This window comes from Prosopis cineraria, unplaced genomic scaffold, assembly GCF_029017545.1.
Source record: "Prosopis cineraria cultivar Desert tree isolate PC_DT_omini unplaced genomic scaffold, ASM2901754v1 PC3, whole genome shotgun sequence".
In the NCBI taxonomy this organism is placed as follows: domain Eukaryota; kingdom Viridiplantae; phylum Streptophyta; class Magnoliopsida; order Fabales; family Fabaceae; genus Prosopis; species Prosopis cineraria.
Window position 1 is genome coordinate 35,172,911 of NW_026555334.1, and position 18,673 is coordinate 35,191,583.

The following is an 18,673-nucleotide window of genomic DNA, read 5'->3' on the forward strand; positions in this document are numbered from 1 at the left end:
CTGTGAGATGAGATATGTCATGCTGCGACTAAACACGAACTTTTTCATAATATTTTTTTTTTCTTTTTATATAGGATTAGATGATTTAAAATGTTAAAAATAAAACAAGCTACCTGTTTACAAAGAAATTTGCCTTGACAAAGATTTTTTGCCTATCACTGTTGGAATATATGAAATGTTAGATATAATAAAATTTACTTTGAAGATGTAGTCTTGAATAATGACATTGTCTTCTCTTGCACTTAGTAAATTATCAATGATATGAAGTTTAAATCCAAACACAACCTTTTAAGCAAAATTGACACCAAATATGAAGGTAGATGGAATTCACCAAATCTTGAGTGTGTTAGACTAAATGTTGACAATTTTATCAACTTTAATGGTGTAACTGCTTGTAGAGGCATTATAAAAAATGACAAGGGTAATTAAATTAAAAATCTTTTCAAAAATCTTGGCTATCAACTCAACACAACACCTGAGCTTATAAAGATATTGAAAAGACTAAACCATTGTTAGAATGCTAAGATTTTTAAAATTAATGGTTACTCAAATTTTATAAAAGCTTTGTCACTCATTGAACGCAACTCCTCTAATAGCCATTGTCTCTCAATAATTATTGAAAATATCAAAAATCGCACAATGAAGGATTGAGAAATTACTTTTGATCATGTTTAAAAAATAAATAAATAGATGTGCTAATTTTTTGACTCACAAGGTTTTGGGAGAGAATTTTGGTATTAGATTATTTGATAATTCACCTACTAATTGTAAAAGTCTTGTAACTTGAAACACAACTTGATCTTGATCTCCTTGCACGGTTTTTATTGTGCTTGTATTAAAAGAAAAAAAACAAACTTTTCCACGTCGAACTCCAACTACGAAGGAGTCTTAATTCCAAATTCCAGTCCGAATAAAAAACGACACGATTGAAATTTTTAATTAATTTCAACAACGTTAGACGGACAACGTCAAACGTGTTCAATCTTGAGTGGGTCATAGGTGACATTATCAAAGATAGCTGGAACTCTGTGTTTATCTCCCTCTGAATTATATTTAAGCCAAACTAATTCATCTTGTATTAGCATCCCTTAAACTCGCCCAAACTCGACTAGCCGGTCTGTTAAAGAGATGTTCGATCGATTTCTTTTTCTAAATTGAAAAGTATATCTTTGTAAATCTGCTATTTCAGTATGATGAACAGTGCTTTGATTTGGGGGATTAATTAGGGTTGTTATTTTATAAAGACTTCGACTTCTCAATTGTTTGTTATTCTCTAGATTTTAACTCTGATATTTCTATCTAGTACTAACCTTTAGCATACGGGCGTGTTTTAGACTTTTCTTATACGAGAGGAAATATGACATGTCCTTCCATGCAGGTTCATCATCCCAAAAATATGAAATGCTTTAGTTAATAAATTAGTCTATTTTCCTTGGTCAAAAGAAAAAAATTAGTCATTTTCATTATTTTCTTGTGAACCACCCTGAGTCAACGATTTTTTTAACGTGATCCTGGAGCCTTACCCGGTCCAGCAGGCAGCGTGTTCAACCCACGCCACGCGACCACACCGTATTACTCTTTCCATTTCAAACTCTCACTCCTATATATACAATAACGCAGCCTTCTTCGTTGTCCTGAGCAGCAATCATCGTATTGGTTTCATTCTTCACTCCCTGTTCTTCCATATCTCTATACATCTTTATCTACCATCATTGTCCGCTTCAATCGTTGTTTAACTTAACATATACATTTTGATTCCACTATGGACAAGTCAAATCAATACGAACGTGTATTTCAGCACTTTCACGAGAACGGAGACGGGAAGCTATCGGCGTCGGAGCTACGGCATCGTGTGGAGGCGATGGGCGGAGAGCTGTCAGCAGAGGAGGCGGAGGCGTTGGTGGCTTATCTGGATGTGGATGGAGATGGGTTGGTGGATTTGCAGGATTTTGCTACGTTTGTGGAAGATGAGAAAGAGGAAGAGAAAGTGAAGGGCTTACGAGAGGCTTTTAAAATGTATGAGATGGATGGGTCTGGCTGTATTACCCCTAATAGTCTCAAGAGGATGCTTAGTAGGTTGGGTCAATCTATGAGTTTGCATAACTGCCAACTTATGATCTCTCGCTTTGATCTCGACGGTGATGGTGTTCTCAGTTTTGAGGAATTCAGAGTCATGATGATGTGATGTTGTAAATTAAATTCCATTGGTTATTTAGTTACATTAATAAAATGATTCCGATGTCAGTATTTGATGAACACTAGCAGAAAACTGGAGTGTCTGTCTCTTATTATGATTTGTTTGCTAGTTACATGTTTGAGGAAAACACCCAACGACAACTGCATAGTTAATATGAAAGACACTAGTTAATTCCGAACTCTAGATGCAGATGTTTTGGACCAATCAGAAAATCATTTTTCCCCTGAGACTCTTTGTTTGCTCTGTTTCACATCAAACCAAAGAGACATAAATGAGCAACCATAACTGAATTACTCGCTTGGCTTCTTTAACACGTTGCACTGATTGTTTATAGGCGTCTTGACCAGAGGTTTGGTTGAGCTTTCAGACAAGAAGAAGTGGTCCTCTTCTTCAGGTAGTTCCTCAACCAATCTCGATAGCTTCTCAACAACTTCCCCAGCACTCGGCCTCAGAGAGGAGTCTTCCTCTACGCAAGATCTTGCAAGTTTTGCCACTGAGATAGCTGCATCGAAAGAGTAATTCTCACCCAATGCACTGTCCATCCACTCCTTTAGCTCATCCACATTCTCTGACTTCAACACGGACTTGATTTTCTCCGTGAGCCAAATGCTTCCTTCTCCTTTCTCATCGGGCCTGCTTATGGGTGGTCGACCTGATAGTATCTCCAGCAAAACTACCCCATAAGCAAAAATATCAATGCTTGGGGAAATTGTACCTTGGTGCACGTATTCAGGGGCCAAGTAGCCTCGGCTCCAAGAGGCAGGATTGGTTGAATACAAAAGTGGGTCTTCAGGGTCATTCTCAACACAACCTGCCATCCCAAAATTTCCCATCTTGGCACCAAATTCTTCGTCTAGAAATATGTTTCTGCTCTTCAAATTTCTATGCACGTAGCTTGGGTTCATCACGTGGTGCATATACTGCAAAGCCATGGCCACGTCAAGGCAGATCCTTAGTCGCTGGCTCCATGAAAGGAAACAATAGCAGGAAGCAATGAACTGGTTCTTGATGGCCAGCCCACTGTGAAGCCAGTCTTTCAAAGACCCGTTTTCTGCAAATTCGAAAACAAGATACGATTCAGGACCCTCCGTCGAGCACGTGCCAAGCAGTTTAAGGATGTTGGGGTGGTGGTGAAGCGCTTCATTGAAGAGTCCAAAATCCATCTTTGTCAATGTCTCTCTGTTTGTGCGCTTGATTGCCGTGCTCTTCCCATTGATACGGCCATGAAACACAGATCCCTCAATTTGATTAGTTGAACTGAACTCCTCAGTTGCTTTCCTTAACTCTTCAACAGTGTAAGTCTCCAGGAGCATCTTGCGTGGTGTGGTTTCAATAATTTTCCCTTTGAGAGTGTCAGGAGATCCCTCAAAAGAAACCTTCTTGTCGCAGGTTGTTCTTACACTGAGGTTGAGATGCTGAAGCTCCAAGTCTCCTTTCCCAATCCCATTCTCTTCCGTTTTGTTCTTCAATCTGATTACAAGGAAAGCTGCTGCAAAAGCAATGCAAATTCCAAGTATAACCCCAGCTAAACTAAGACAGAGTTCAGTGTTCCACATGTTTGATTTCTCGAGTGGACTAATACATGGTTTGGCTAGAGAAGCAAGAATAGGCTAACCATTGAGTAGAATAGAGAAAAATGGAGCAAGGCTTTCAGTTGATGATGCGTTACGAAAGCAATAGCTTCTGTAGAAGTTGAACTTGGAAGTAAAATTAGATATTGTATCACCTTCACTTACCGGACAGGTGTGAACGAATATCTTGGTTTTTGAGTAACTCCGTCAAAAAAATAAGCAGGAATATCTCAATGGGATCAGCAATCTGAGTTTAACATCAAGATCACAGGGTGACAGAGGATGAAACTGTGAGAGGGACTCTTTATCTGCACAAAACCCGGTCGCTTCTGAAATCACGAACCGATTGATTCTCGAGTGAAAAGCTCAGGTTGAAGAGAGACCAAAAGTATGAGTGAGCAAAACTCATTTCCACTGCAAACATATCCAGACACGTCTGGGGAATGATGTGTTGAAATTCATAAGGTCTTTTCCAGGTGGAAGTACAAATACAAATAAACAGAGGAAGAAGCTTTCAGGTGGAGCTTATGATCATCTTTACTCAGCCCCAGTCCCCAGGCCACTCAGCTCCATCATGGAATGGCCTATTGATAATAATAAAAGCCTGTTCTCAATCTTGGAGAGCAAAAATTTCGGATCTATACAAAGGTAAGGGTAATAAATTTTTTCGAAGCTGTTTCAAGGATTGGTTTCTTGGAGACAACAAAGTTTGTTTTGAATATTTTGACTGTGATTATAGCCACCACTCTCAAGTCTCAACTTACTTAGAGGTTCTACGACCTTTGTTATGGTCCTACCAGAACATGTGAGGAACATTCATTGTTGATAGCTGCGGGTGAATATTTATTGAGTATAACCAATAAAATATTGTAAAGTTATCATATCAAAGAACTGAATTTATTTAAAACAATTTGCAGTTAAAGTCAGATGAGATTAAGAGTCTACACGGAGAAAAGGAGAAAAGAACAGGAATTACTGTCCAATAATATAATTCGTGACAAGCATGTATCATGTACCGAGTCATAAATGTTGTCATGCTTTAATGCGGAGTAGGCTAGTCTAGGCACGCTCACTGTTTCATACGAAGAATATTACAGAGATAAGCTTCTAGATATTCTTAGCTGGCATCCCTTTCTTGTTTGTTTTCGAAGAATAAAGCTGGTTAAAAAGAACCTCATCTGAGTGAAAATTTAGGAGGCTGGGCATTTTGCACTTCATTAATGTCACAAGAATGGCAGGTGGTTGAGAAAGATGTGCAGCTAAGTTTCATGATGCAGCCTTTCAATTCAAGTACTTTGCATTTTCCTCCATCCATGATAAAGCAAAAGCAGCCTACAGGGAGAGCACAGTGCCACCACTTTGCAGAAACAGACTTTTAAAGATCTTGGTGGACTTCGGAAGCATCAAAAGTTGAGAAGGCAATGAATGAATAACGTAATCAGGATGAATACATAGGAATGACAGTGAAAAGGACGAAGATGGACAATGAAAGAAGAGGCCAAAAGGAAGGGTATGGATGGATAGGTCATACTCATGCAATTTCTTTCTGAAGTAAAGGAGGGTCAGAACTTGGAATATAATCAAAACACAAAACGCTTCCTGAGTCGGTAGTTTCGTTGGGATTAGTAAATGGCTCGACTCAAATCCTATCCACAGAACCCTTACTTTGTAACTTCTAGGACAATTTACTAGGGTTCAGTGAAGTCAAAAGTAATTTTGGGGTATTCAAGATTAGAGACACAAGAGTCATTCTTTTTTCTTTTTTAAAGAGCCCACAGAGTGAAAGGAAACAAAACTTTATCTGAGTTTACTGTTTACGCAAGTCGGAAACAAGTGGTTGTCATGATCGAAATACCTCGGCCTCAAGACTTGAGAACTCAGTAGCAATTCCCTGAAAATCGCAGCACAGTACCCAATACCCCACACAAAGCTTTACGACGCAGCAGGTTAACGGTTATTTGACCAGCTTTCGAAGACGGAGCTTCTAATGCAGTTGACGTACGGGATGACTTGAGCGTGAAAAAGCGAATAACTACGCAACGCGCACATTTTTCCATTAGGATCCAAGCACAAGGGGAAAGGGGTGGAAGTACATGATAAAGCGTTTGGCCAAAAAAAAAATAAAAGTACATAATAAAGCGTGCTCATGCACGTGACCACAAGTGCTTATCACTGTTCTTACTTCTTGGCACTGGTTGGATATGAAAATTAGAGATTCATCGGCTTTGTTTTTTTGACCCTACAGTTTTATTGGAGTGACAGAAAGAATGAAAATCTTTCAAGTGAAAATTGCTTGAAAGGGACCATATGGTAAATTTATTTGGATAAAAAGACCAGCGTCCTTCAGTGAATTAAGGTTCTTGGTGCTTCAAGTAACTTCTCATTCAATCTTAATTCACTTGAAGGATCTTGGTTCTTTTTACCGAAATAATTTTATCATTTGGTCATTCTCACCAATTTCTTCAGTTTCACGTTTAGATATAATTCCATCAAAACATGTCACATTGAGGGAAGTACACCCGGTGATCATCAAAGTGCTCATCATTTTTTAAATAATTTGAATAGTCAAGATTTTCAAATTTAATATTATTATTTTTAATTTTTATAAATTGAATCTATAAATTTACTTTGAATAGTTCAGATTCAAAACTCTTGGCTCGTATTTTAAAAAAATTGAAAAGTGTCAGTTAGAAAATTATCTTCATTTTTAATATTTTATTTATCAAAATAAAAATTTATAAAAATTATAAATTATAATATTAAATTTGAACAATCTAAACAAGGAACTAATTTCAGCGCTAAGCACCTTGACGAGTGGACCGTTCATATTTTAATATAGATGGTCTAGATCTAAATCATTATTTCTTATTTTTATTAAAACAAAAATTATATAAAATTTAACAAATTTATTTATCATCAATCTAAATAATACATATTTAATCTAAATTATCCAATTTAATATTAAATTTACCATGTAGATGTACTATAAACAATTTATATGTAAAATTTATTACTCACAACATTTTTCTAAAAAAATATCTTTTTGCTATCAATTATAAAAATTATCAGTATTTAGATCATTTAAATTAAATCTGTATTGTCTAAATTAGTGATAAAATAAATTTATTAATTTTTTTATTTATAAAAAGTTTATAATTTTTATTTTAATAAAAGTAAAATATAAAATTTTTAAATCTTTAATCTAGATCTAAACACCCTGATGTGCTCATCAGGGCACTTAGCACTAAAACCAGTTCCTCTAAACAACCCAGATTAATAATAAAAAATTATATTTTAATAAAAATAAAAATAAAAATCTTTAAATTTGGAATATCAAAATTGTAATATAGACGATTCAGATGATATCAAGGTGATGACTGATGGCTGATGAGCACCGGTGCTGAATGTGCTCCCGTCATCCAGGGTTCAGTTGATTAAATTTACGTAACACTGCAGTGTGTAATAAATAATGAAACCTGTGCCAGACTTTGTACAAAATATAAGGCCATGTCTTGTTTAATTAATCAATGCTTTAACGCATATAGAAGAACCTACCTCTCTTGCCGTGTTTGACTCCGAACAAAAAATAAGAAAGAGAGAAAATAAAGGAAAAAAAAAAAGGTGAAAGGATGTAATTTTTTTCCTATTATGATTGGCTGAACAAGAGAAAAGAATTGTTAATTTTATATAAAAAATAATAACTTTATTATTTATAAAAATGTTTATATATAATAAAACTTAGTATTTTAACATGTTATATATATAATAATAATAATAATTTCTATCATATATTATTGATGGAATAAAAACATAATTGCAAATTATTTTATCCAATATTAACAAAAATTATTTTATCCAATTTATAATTTTATTTAGCAGTTTTTGCATATACATTCCATTTTATAAAACCAAATTTAATAAACAGCCCAATATTTATTATATTTTGCATTATGATTATTTTAATATTTAGTTAATCTTTATATGACAAAATTATTCTCTTTGCAAATAATGTGACCTTCCTTTAAATACTTTTTTGACAAAAACCTTTTTTCAAATACTTAAAGACGGAAGAAAGCTTCATTTGATCTTCATTCGAAAAAAAATGACGAGATTTAGCATCCCCGCATCTATAAAATTAAATGGTGTTGATAAGTTTTTATTGGTATGGTTTATTAGTGATATACAATTATATATCACTGATAAACTATCATAGATCAGAAACATGAAAAAATATAATCATTTATCCAAAATAGATCAAACATAGTTTGTAAAATTTTTTGTACATCTTAACTTATTACAGATAATAAAATACCTAAATTAATAAATCTCTTTTCCATCATTAAAAATGATGACATTAAGCATCTTCATATCTATAAAATTAAATGATGTTGATAAATTTTTACTGATATAGTTTATTAGAATATATAATTGTATATCATTGATATACGATCGTGGATTAGAAACACGAAAAAAAACATAATTATTTACCCAAAATAAGTCAAACATATGTCATAAAAATTTTTTGGACATCTTAACTGATCATAAAGAATCAAATATCCCTATGCAATGAAACTTCTGGGTTTATATCCATCTTTGGGCAAAGGAAGTCTAGCAACGAGAATTGTTTGCAAAGGCACAAAATTAAACTATTCATGTTGGGACGTTTCTTGCAGGAGAGTGCATTTGTTTGGACAACAATAAAGCAATATGTAAATATCACATTGATTCCTCCACCCACCAAAAAAGGGAAGGAATTATTGTGAAAGAAGGAGAGATATGATGGATGTATATGCAAGGATTTAATTTAGTTAGTTAAATATTAATATCATTTAGTTAGCTATAGGAGATATATTTGTGAACCTGTTTATGTAAAGCGTTTTAGTAATATATTTATTTTATGAATGAGCCATATTTTAAAATATTTAAAAACCTCATCTATAATTTATGAGAACTATATTTTTTATGACCATTGGGCTAATTTACTCTTTTATTTATTAAATTATTAAATATATAATTTTTAAAATTTTGAGATTACAACCAAATATAAGAAATTTCGCTGAAAAATTAGAATTAGCATTTATCTAATTAATTTAAAAATTAAATATACTTTTTGTTTAACAAAAGTCCATGATTAAAATGTAACTATATTATAAATATCAAATTTGAAAATTGGTGAGTAAAATTGAAAATATAATTTTTTCTCTAAAATCTCTCCATATTTAGAGAGAAAAGTTTGAAGTAAAAATATATGGGTTCTACATGTTATTTCCTTCCAACTTTTCTCTCCCATTCACCTTTCTCTTCATAACCAAGTAAAAAAAAAAAAAATTATTTCCTCCTCACTTTTCTCTCCTGCCCAAGCACAACATTAGTGACCAATATTGCTATTCTAAGTTTATTTTTTTAAATTTTCTAACTAGAAAATAAAGCACATGGCATTTTAATGGCAATGTCGTTTCACAAACCAAAACAGGGCCGAGCCTCACCCCAAGAGGAAGTGGCCCAATATGAGTTTGGAACAAACAAGCTCCAGAGCTGACATGGAAGTATGAACTATGTCAATTTTAAATCACAAATATAATGTTTTTTTGAATAAAAATTATACTATTTGTGTTGGAAAAATCTCGTAGGATATAAAAAATTCTGAGGATGACACTCAGAAAATCAAATAATAATTGGGAGAAGATATGAAACAAGAACCATACCAGAAGAAGAAATTGGAGAAAAATGGGGGGATGGATGTGGCCTCCCCGGGCAGGTAGAGACAGGACAAGGTTCCATTATTAGAAGCCTCTCTTTTTGTTGTCGAGCAGTTAAGTGCCTTCACATCAATTTTCTGTTGCTTTCAATTAACGCACCCACTAAGCACCCCAAAACAAGTAATAATTGCCTGAAAACAAAAAAATAAACAACACACAGTTATAGTGGTTTGTTGGAGAGAAATTATCCACGAGAAGGTCAAGCAGCGGATCAGGCTCTCAAAGTCCAATCGTGACGAAGCTAAAAGGGGATATGAGATGAGAATGAGACATAAAAACTTTACGGAGTCAATCAAGGAGTAACTGTTTGTTTAAATTATGTTTAAAAATTAATTGTTGGGAAGCGGCTCCGCACGTGCGTCGACATGCTTGCCTTGCCGACCATCCCTATGGTCCTCCAACCAGGCCAAGCCGATCAATCTCCCCTCTCAATTACGGATTCCCTTCTCTACTCTTAATTACATGTGGACTCCACTCTAATTAATCACACAAAGACACTCAAAATAGGCATGACATAAATCCTAGAACAAAAATCTTGCATTGTTCACAAGTTGTGAATTACATGATTTCCGGTCTTTTTATATGCTGCCCTGTTTTTAAATATAAAAAAAATACTTTATATTTCTTTATTTTTATTATAAATAAACTTATAAATTTCAAAAAGCATTAATTATATTTTCTTTAAATTATCTTTCATAAATAGATAGTATCATTAATTGCAAGGACATTTTAGTCTAAACATTTCAATTTCAAACATAATTATTATGATTAAATATTAACTATTAATTATTAACTTTTTTTTTTAAATTGTGTAAGTTTGTTGAAATTTTCATATATTTGAAAATGGAGGAGGGAATATAATTTCTATAAACATATTGGTCTTAATATTGATTTCTCCCCATACCCATACCTTGACTTATATCACTCACTTTATTATTGTTAACAAGATATTAAGAATTAATATGATTTACGACAAATGATTATGACATGTACTTACTTCCTTCCGTCCTTGTTCTGGGATATTTCAGATATATTCCACGTAGATTAAAAAGAGTTGTTGGATGACTTTTTTTTTTGGTCTAAAAACATCACGGTATTTTAATAATACCCCTGTTCATCTGCGTCCTTTTGCGAAATATAATCGTACTAAGTAATGAGATCATTATTATAATTACAAGGTAAAAAAAGAAAATTCATTTAATATCTCATGCCTTGTAAATTGGACTAACTAACTTTATATCATAAAAGACAAGGTATATGTAGAAACGGAGGGAGCATTATTGTGATTCATTGACCAATCTTCCATGTCATTTTCTTAAATGGATCACACACGTGTCTGCACAGTGCATGTTGGTGAATATGATTTGATCAATAATGTCGCCGTGGCATTGCCAAATTAATATCCTCTCCAGATAAGACACTCAACTTTATTAATAGACTATATCATGTGATATTTGTTCATATATGTACACCGGACGGCAAATTAGAGTCCTAAAGTCACTTCAATTAATTAACATGACAATAGAAATAACCACATAATATAGCTTGGATCATCCATATGTCTAAACTAAGATGCACTATTATGTATGTGTGTGTGTTTATTCAATGCATGAATGAAAATCAAATGAAAGGATGAAGGACACACACACACATATAAATGAGAAGGGAATAATGGAGAAAGTGGTTTGGTGAGGATATTGTATAAATGAAGCTGAATTTCAAATGGAATAGCGCACAAAGTCCGTGATATACGTGCAGGAATGGCGCATTCTTAAATGAAACAATGAAAGGTACATCACGCAGGCCATCCTCAATAATTTCGGTTTCAAATATGAAATATATGAGGCTTTTTCTTTTTCTGTTTTTGCTGAAAGCATCCGATGTCCCAACCCACTAACTCACAAGGTCAGACTAATTCAAACGAAGACCAGATTGGTTCATTTTTGGAGGAAGCTTCTACCACACCCTTAAGGAGAATTTATCACACTAGATATATTCTTAAGATTTAAACTCGAGACTTCTGATTAAATCAAAATGGCTTACATTTCAGTTGATTTAAATGTTTGTTGGTTGCAAGGGTTTTATACATCCCATAAGTGCCTTCTCCCTCACGATTCATCCAATCCTACTATACATCTACATGCCTAAGCTTAGGTAATACGTGTGATCAACCACGTGATGCTTCATCTTCACTTCAACAGGCAAAGGGACGATCCATTATATAGTTTACAGTTTAATAACTAAGCTAGTTATGAAATAATTACGGAGTACGTTTTGTGCACCAACTTGGTCGCCTTAACGTTAGTTAATTCCGTCGTTTTCAATTCCCACCCAACGTCGCTATGCTAAAGTTAAATTCAGTGATCCAAGTTGATCTTATCCCACCTTCCACTCACCCACGGATTAATATTCCCTTTGCAACACCCATGCGTTTCCTAATCTCATTATTAATTAATATTTATTACTATGTTGCCCACAAGACTAGTAAAATTCACACGCACCTATATATGTGACCTGTCCGGTTGGGTGCGGCATATGATTCTGAAACTTGTCGTCCACTCCTCGGTGGTGTTCTTCAATAGGAAAAAGTAACAATAAAGGGATTTATCAGTATTATCAGAGAAGGAAGCTGGCACTATATAATGTAAAGGCAATTAAAGTATGATAAATAGATTCCATGTGCTGTGCTATGGAATGGATTCAAAGTGAGATAGAGGGGTGTGAATGAGAATAATTGCGTTTAGAATATTGTATTGTACTTATTAATTATTATTCACCATGTGTATTAATTCCCACGTTAACTGTACTAGTTATCGATCCGCCACCACAAGTTTCTATATCAAAAGTAACTTTCTACTTTTAAATTTACATGGAGCTTCTTTCCAACCCACTCTCTGTCCAGGGGAATTCCACTTCACGTGAAATTGTTAGAAGTGACTAATCTAGCAACAAAATATATATTTCACTTATTTTAAGCAAACTACTTATATCAATTTTTTTCTCCGTGAAATTAGTAGAAGTGACTGATCTCCTATAAACTGCTTATTTCAATTTTTATATTGAAAAGTCAACAGAAAACAATGATTTAAAACTAAAACAAATTTCAACTTTAATAAACATACTCAAATTCTCTAAAAAAAAATAAAAAAACTATCCAAATTCAAATTTTATAAAAACCAGACATTGTTCCAATATTTTACACAAAATAAAAAAAAATGAGATAAAGGGATAGGTTATAAATTTTATAAAAAAATCTGTCAAAGTTATTCAAAATTATGATTCTAAATTGTTCTAAAGTTGGCAATCAATTCTCAAACTTTTATTGTAATTGATAAAAATTTATTATTAATTTTTAACCAATTTTTAAATAATTAGAACTATAATTTGCAAAACATTGTTAGGATTATTTTTATAAAAAATTAATTAAGATAAAAAATAATAATTCCCCAGTCCGTGCTTTGAAGGGGAAAAAGGCGTTTCCATTTTCAGGACGGTTTTTGGTGGTCACGGGCTCGAGCAAGAACTGTAGACAGCCAACTCTTTCTTCCGATTCAAAAGAACAATATTTATTTTCCGGTGGGACCTATGTCATTCCTGAGTAGCGAGAATCCACATACGATACAGCCATACAGACATACAGTATGAAGTAATTCTGAGCAATCAAAACTTCCCTTTCAAGCCCAATCCTCTTTTCTCTCTGTCTGATTTTCTTACCAAGCCATTTCCCAACCCTTCCCTGTAACGCCAAAACCGCTCTCCACTTCGTCATTCTTGGCCTCTCACTTCCACTTTACTCTCTATTTTCCTGGCTCGTGATGAACAGAGAGTAATGGGTTCTTGCGCTTCTGTTCATAGAAACACGGAGACGGACATGAAATTCAAACTGTCACTTGGATCCAAAGCTGACAAGCTTGTGATTCCCCCATCACCCATCAAGGAAAAGCCCTGCAATGACAACTTCCGGGTCCACGGTATTGCTCTTAAGTTCTTCAGGGACTGCGATATGATCTTTGTTGAAATTTTTATCGTCACAAGATTTATGTTATGTTTTTATTGGTTCACGAGTTGGTTCTTTTCTCTGTCTTGCTTGGCCGTTTTAAAGGGTTATTCTACTTTTAATTACTATCTTGATATACAGATGTTGTCTTTTATCAATATATTTCTCATCAGACGTGAAGCTTGGCGCTTTTATCTTTCTGCAAATGTTTCTGGGCTTTTCTTTTGACGTGCGATCTCAACTGTTGCGGGGTCTGTAGATATTTATTTATCTTCTGTTTCACATGCTTCAGAAAATCCAATCTGTGTATACCAGATTTTTGTCATTCATGTTTTATGTTACTTATTGTTACTGGTTTTGGAGTTTGGGTCATTGGGTGGCTTATTTCTGTTTGATTCCTTCCGCTGTCCCTTCTAGGTGGGTCGTTGATCATCTCTTCTATTGATCCATTTGGTTTGTATGGTCTCTATTTCATATTGATTGATTTATATTAATTTATTAATTTTAATTTAATAAAATGGAAAGTCACAATAACTTAATTGTAAGATAATTACTAAGAGTAGGCATCTAGTTAATGAGCTATTCAGCATTCAAGAGATATTTTTCGTGGATCAGAGGAAGTCTATCTATTAGGTAAGAGGGGGCGTCCCCACTTAATCAAAGAGCTATGCCTCCTGTTAAGCATGCTATAAGTGGCTACCTCTCGCTAAGCTTGCAATAATTAATAGTATCTGCCTCAAAGTGGGAGCATCCTTGGAAAGAGGGAACGACGCAGTCCAAGAAGTTTTATTGAAGATATTGTTTTATAAATTGAACCCCTTCTCTCTTTTTCTGCTGATGTGTTGGTATTAAACTCAAACTCCATAGATCCTATAGGCAGCTGGATTGAGGCTTTTTTCTTAACACTGTCGATCAATATTTAGAAGACTTAGTGTTTAGGAAACAAAAATACTAGAATATCACGCACCCTGGTCCCGATAGTGTCGGCTGACCTTGTTACTTGTTCTGTTTTCTACTTGGGAATTTCGTTTCAGTTTGTTGTTTTCACTAGCAGATATCTTGTTGGATTCATTCATTGATGATAGATCATAGATGCTTATTGGTATGTATATGATCGCTGTTTGGAACTTTTGTATACTGGGGAAGGATGGTATATTTTCCATCTAGGCTCATCATGCCACGTCATCTATGGACTCCATTAATTTTATAAAAAACATAGAATTTTATAATGATTGAGCCTGTTGCATTTTGCATCATAAACTGTATAGTGAAGCTCACGGAAGAATGCCTCTTTTGTGAATGGAAATGCCATTAGGATATTGTGTTTACTTTTTCAGTCTTCCCGGACCAGTGGATCGCATAATGGGGTAAGGATGGGTATTCATTGCCAAAGAAGAATGTAAGGCCTTCAGAATCATGGACTCATGATTTTAGATTGAAGGTCTTTGTTAATTGCAAATTTTGTTTTGTAATAGGGACGAAGATAAAATTATGAGGTTCGGCTTCCTTCTCAAAACTCTTGGATTGCTGAAAGTCTGCACTGTGAAGAAGTGCAGAGAGTGCCCCTAATTATGCTTGATAGTAGACCATAAGATATGAAGGATTAAGTAGGATATCCAATCTCTATGTTTCATCTCTTGTTTGTAACATTTCAAAATCAAACGGAATCTTGTCTGTTGAATTTATTTTTCTCTTTTTGATTGTTTTTCTGATTTAATTTTCCCAGATATTGCATTCAAGTCGAGTCTGCATATTCATGCTTTTTTCCATGCAAGACCTGAATGTGATTTTTTTTTTCTTTTTTTTGCCTGGACAGGTGGCAAAGAGGAAACATTTTTTGATTCCAAGCCTTGGTTAGACTCTGATGGTGAAGATGATTTCTATAGTGTCAATGGTGGTAAGGATTTCTTGCAATGGTTTCTTTTTCCGAATTTTTTCTCAGAGTATTTACCTGCCTAACTTCAAAGATTTTAGTGATGTGCTTGTGTGCTGACTGTGACTTGAGGTCAAACTGTGCACAACTAAAAAAATTGCCGAGGGAAAAGTCAGAAGGAAACACAAATTTGAACTGGAAAGATATTCATCATTATCATAGTCAGTCTTACTGTAATACAATTACATGAAGAATGCAGAGCCACGTTGAACTACAGATCGTTTTAACTTCTTCTTTGATCATAACTCTTCCTACAATCAGATGTAGTATTTCTTTGCCTGTTTCTTTTAATGCAGAGTTTACCCCATCTCGGGGCAGCACTCCAGTTCACCACTCTCCTGTGAACTCCGGTGCCAAGAAAAGCCCTTCTGAGAATAGAAATCCCAGTTCACTGCCAGAGCCATCTCCAACAGAAAGGAAGAAGAAACTTGTAGAGCTTTTTCGAGACAAAGATGAGGCTGAGGATGAGAAGAATACCTCCGAGACCCACAACATGGGCGATAAAAAGGAAGTTAAAACTACTATGCATGACTTGCTTCCAAAATCTGCACAAAGTACCCCATATATCTCAGGGGCTAACTCTCTGTGTAGCAGTGAAAGAAGCATGAATGAGGACCCTTTGTCCATCAAAGAAAAATCAGGTAAGTCTGTGCAGTGCTGCCTTCCGAGCTTGGCTTCATGTCGTAGCTTTAGTGAGAGGAGGAGGAAGATGAGTCCTGCAATAGCAGCTAATGGAAAACCTTGACCACGATTATATATTGTAGTCTTGTCACAGAAGTGACTTTGACATACTGTACAAGGTATATGCGACTCAATTGGCATTATATGATTATGTACCTCTTAACATTTCCCTGTAAAGAAACCTTATAATATTAATTTTGAGAGCATTTAAAACTTCTGACTGAAGTGATGCCCTGTCAAAATGCTACGAGATTTTCTTGTGATAATATTTCTTCCTGGGCCCAATTCATCGTTAGAAATGGTTATCTCTTATGAAGTAGTATTTTTTTTTATTCGACGTATTTTTCCATATGAAGATTTACTTGACAGAATCATTCACTGATAAGCTACAATCCCGATCCCGAGTGCTTTTAAATGGCATGTGGTTTGGGATAGCATTGGAGTGAAACATTGTAAATTCTAATTATGTCATAGAATATATGTATAAATTAAGTTTGCTTTGACTTGAGTACAAATAAAAACTAGAATTTTCACTAATATTTTATTTCAGGATGAGTTATTGTCACATAAATTGTTATGCCATCGTAAATAAAAAATATAAAATAATTTATTGTCTTGTGCATATTAAAAAACTAAACAGTTCATTTTATTCCATAATGCATCACCTCATGCATTCCATGTATAAAAAGTTACTTCAAGAACAACTTGTTATTTTTCATAATTTGTTACTATTGTGTATCTGAAACTTGCCAATCATATGCATAAGAAAACGGGAGCCTTTTCTTTTGTTAACAATTCCATTGAAACCTCTCTCATCATAATTAATAACTTTAGTATAGGAAATTAACAATTATAACAACTTGGTAAATGATTCGTTGATTCCATTGAATTGGGAGTAATTTTCACCTGACAATTTTCATTGTGTTTTGAAAGCAGAGAGGGAACGATAAACAAAAAGGCACTGAATGGTCACGAGTTTAGAGTTTGAAGCTGGATACAGAAATTGGACAAAGAAAACTTGAATCTGCAAAACTCAACTTTGATTGGATGTTGCCTTTAAAATGGGGGGAAAAAGGAAGAAGCAAAAAATGAGTGGGGAGAGAAATAATTGAAATAAAACTAACAAAAATTAATTCAATTGATAAGGATTTGACTCATAATTTAAAAAGTTATAGAATTAAATTTTACTGTTAATATAAGAACCTTGTTAGTAAACAATATGTATATACCATTGTAAGCACTTTGAATCTAAAGATATATTCTAATTCTGATAAGTTTTTAAAATTCAATTCACCTAAACTTTATATTTTATATATATATATATATATAAAAGAAATAAGTGAAATAAAGGAAGAGAGGAGGATGGATCCATGTGGGTGATTGAGCGGAGGTGAAGAGTGAAGGAGCAGGGTCCACACAGAATGCACAATAACAACAGAATTAAAGCAGAGAGCAGAGCTACACTCATTCACGAATGTGAAAGCCTCAAAAATCAAAAGATGCCTTGCCCCATCTCTTTCTTTATCAACCTACTTATTCCGTTCCCTCGTGCCTCCTCACTAAGTGTTTTCTTTTTTCTTTTTTCTTTTTAAAAAGAATTCTTAGCATATAATTGTTATTTTAGTCCTCCGAAATGAAAAAAAAAACTTTATATTAGGTATGCTTTTTAATCTTGGCATTCCTTGTGTTTAAATCTTTACTCTACCTCCTAGATATAAATTTGAATTTATTTATTTTTCTCACTTTCTTTCACCTCAACCAGCGAAAGAGTGGATACACACACAAATAAAAAAGAAAAAAAATACTATATGTATAAAAATACGTAACTTTTGTTTTTGTACTAAGAAAGGAGATTATGTTACTTTAAATTGCGTTTAGCTTCCATATATTTGAGGGAGACATTGGTATAAAAATTGTGATTACGTGCAAGATACACCATGTCCAAGCACTCGTTCATGCTTATCTTTGTGGTCTCTATCTTTTCTAAATACACCATGTCTAAGCATTCCACCAGTAACTTCTTTACTTTACATCTAAACATTCAACGGTCAGAAAACACATACAATTTAAAAACTTTAATGAATCACCATATTTATTTTCAAGATTTGAATTCAATAAATATTTTAAGAATAGTTATTCAATGAGTGTCTCATGTGGCACTATTATAAAGATTTGATTTAATAGGACGGTTGTAAAAAAATTATCATATAATACTTAAAAAATATTAAATTTCAAATTTTTGGGAGGAATGGTATAAGTATTGAGTCATTTGATCATTGTTTTGAATTTTTTTTTAAAAAAATATATCTTAATAATTTTCAAGTATCTTGAGCAAAGCTCTTGATTCATACTATTTATATTATAAAAATTTGGAAATTGAAATTACAACTAAGTACACACAGATTTTTAAAAAATAAAAGAAAAATAAAATAAAAATTTGTCATTGAAAAAAGAATACAACTTGTAAATAATATAAAATTAATCAAATGCTGTATATGTGAATACATACATGCATATATGTATGTAAAGAAAACC

The 18,673-nt window shown here is 33.7% G+C and overlaps 3 protein-coding genes across 3 annotated transcripts; 2 read left to right on the plus strand and 1 right to left on the minus strand.

Moving 5' to 3' along the window:
• Positions 1 to 1,508: 1,508 nt before the first annotated feature.
• On the plus strand, positions 1,509 to 2,292 carry LOC129304890 (putative calcium-binding protein CML19). The gene has a single exon (XM_054944726.1). The coding sequence runs from the start codon at positions 1,763 to 1,765 to the stop codon at positions 2,183 to 2,185; it is 423 nt and encodes a 140-aa protein (XP_054800701.1). The 5' UTR covers positions 1,509 to 1,762; the 3' UTR covers positions 2,186 to 2,292.
• LOC129305556 (protein LYK2-like) lies at positions 2,260 to 4,134 on the minus strand (the record flags this gene model as incomplete). The annotated part of the gene is made up of 2 exons (XM_054945555.1): positions 2,260 to 3,807; positions 3,979 to 4,134. Coding segments are annotated over 2 exons (1,476 nt in total), but the record flags the coding sequence as incomplete, so codon positions are not given.
• A 9,004-nt stretch (positions 4,135 to 13,138) lies between these two features.
• On the plus strand, positions 13,139 to 16,363 carry LOC129304423 (uncharacterized protein At3g27210-like). Its single transcript, XM_054944068.1, has 3 exons — positions 13,139 to 13,498; positions 15,341 to 15,421; positions 15,754 to 16,363. The coding sequence occupies exons 1-3, from the start codon at positions 13,357 to 13,359 to the stop codon at positions 16,200 to 16,202; spliced, it is 672 nt and encodes a 223-aa protein (XP_054800043.1). The 5' UTR covers positions 13,139 to 13,356; the 3' UTR covers positions 16,203 to 16,363.
• The last annotated feature ends 2,310 nt before the right edge of the window (positions 16,364 to 18,673 follow it).

What these genes read in the sequence shown, in the direction of transcription:
- LOC129304890 (XM_054944726.1), top strand. Translation starts at nt 1,763, where the DNA reads ATGGACAAGTCAAATCAATACGAACGTGTATTTCAGCACTTTCACGAG.
- LOC129304423 (XM_054944068.1), top strand. Translation starts at nt 13,357, where the DNA reads ATGGGTTCTTGCGCTTCTGTTCATAGAAACACGGAGACGGACATGAAA. An exon ending in TGACAACTTCCGGGTCCACG is followed by an intron (nt 13,499 to 15,340) that starts GTATTGCTCTTA and finishes TTGCCTGGACAG; the next exon opens with GTGGCAAAGAGGAAACATTT. An exon ending in TTTCTATAGTGTCAATGGTG is followed by an intron (nt 15,422 to 15,753) that starts GTAAGGATTTCT and finishes CTTTTAATGCAG; the next exon opens with AGTTTACCCCATCTCGGGGC.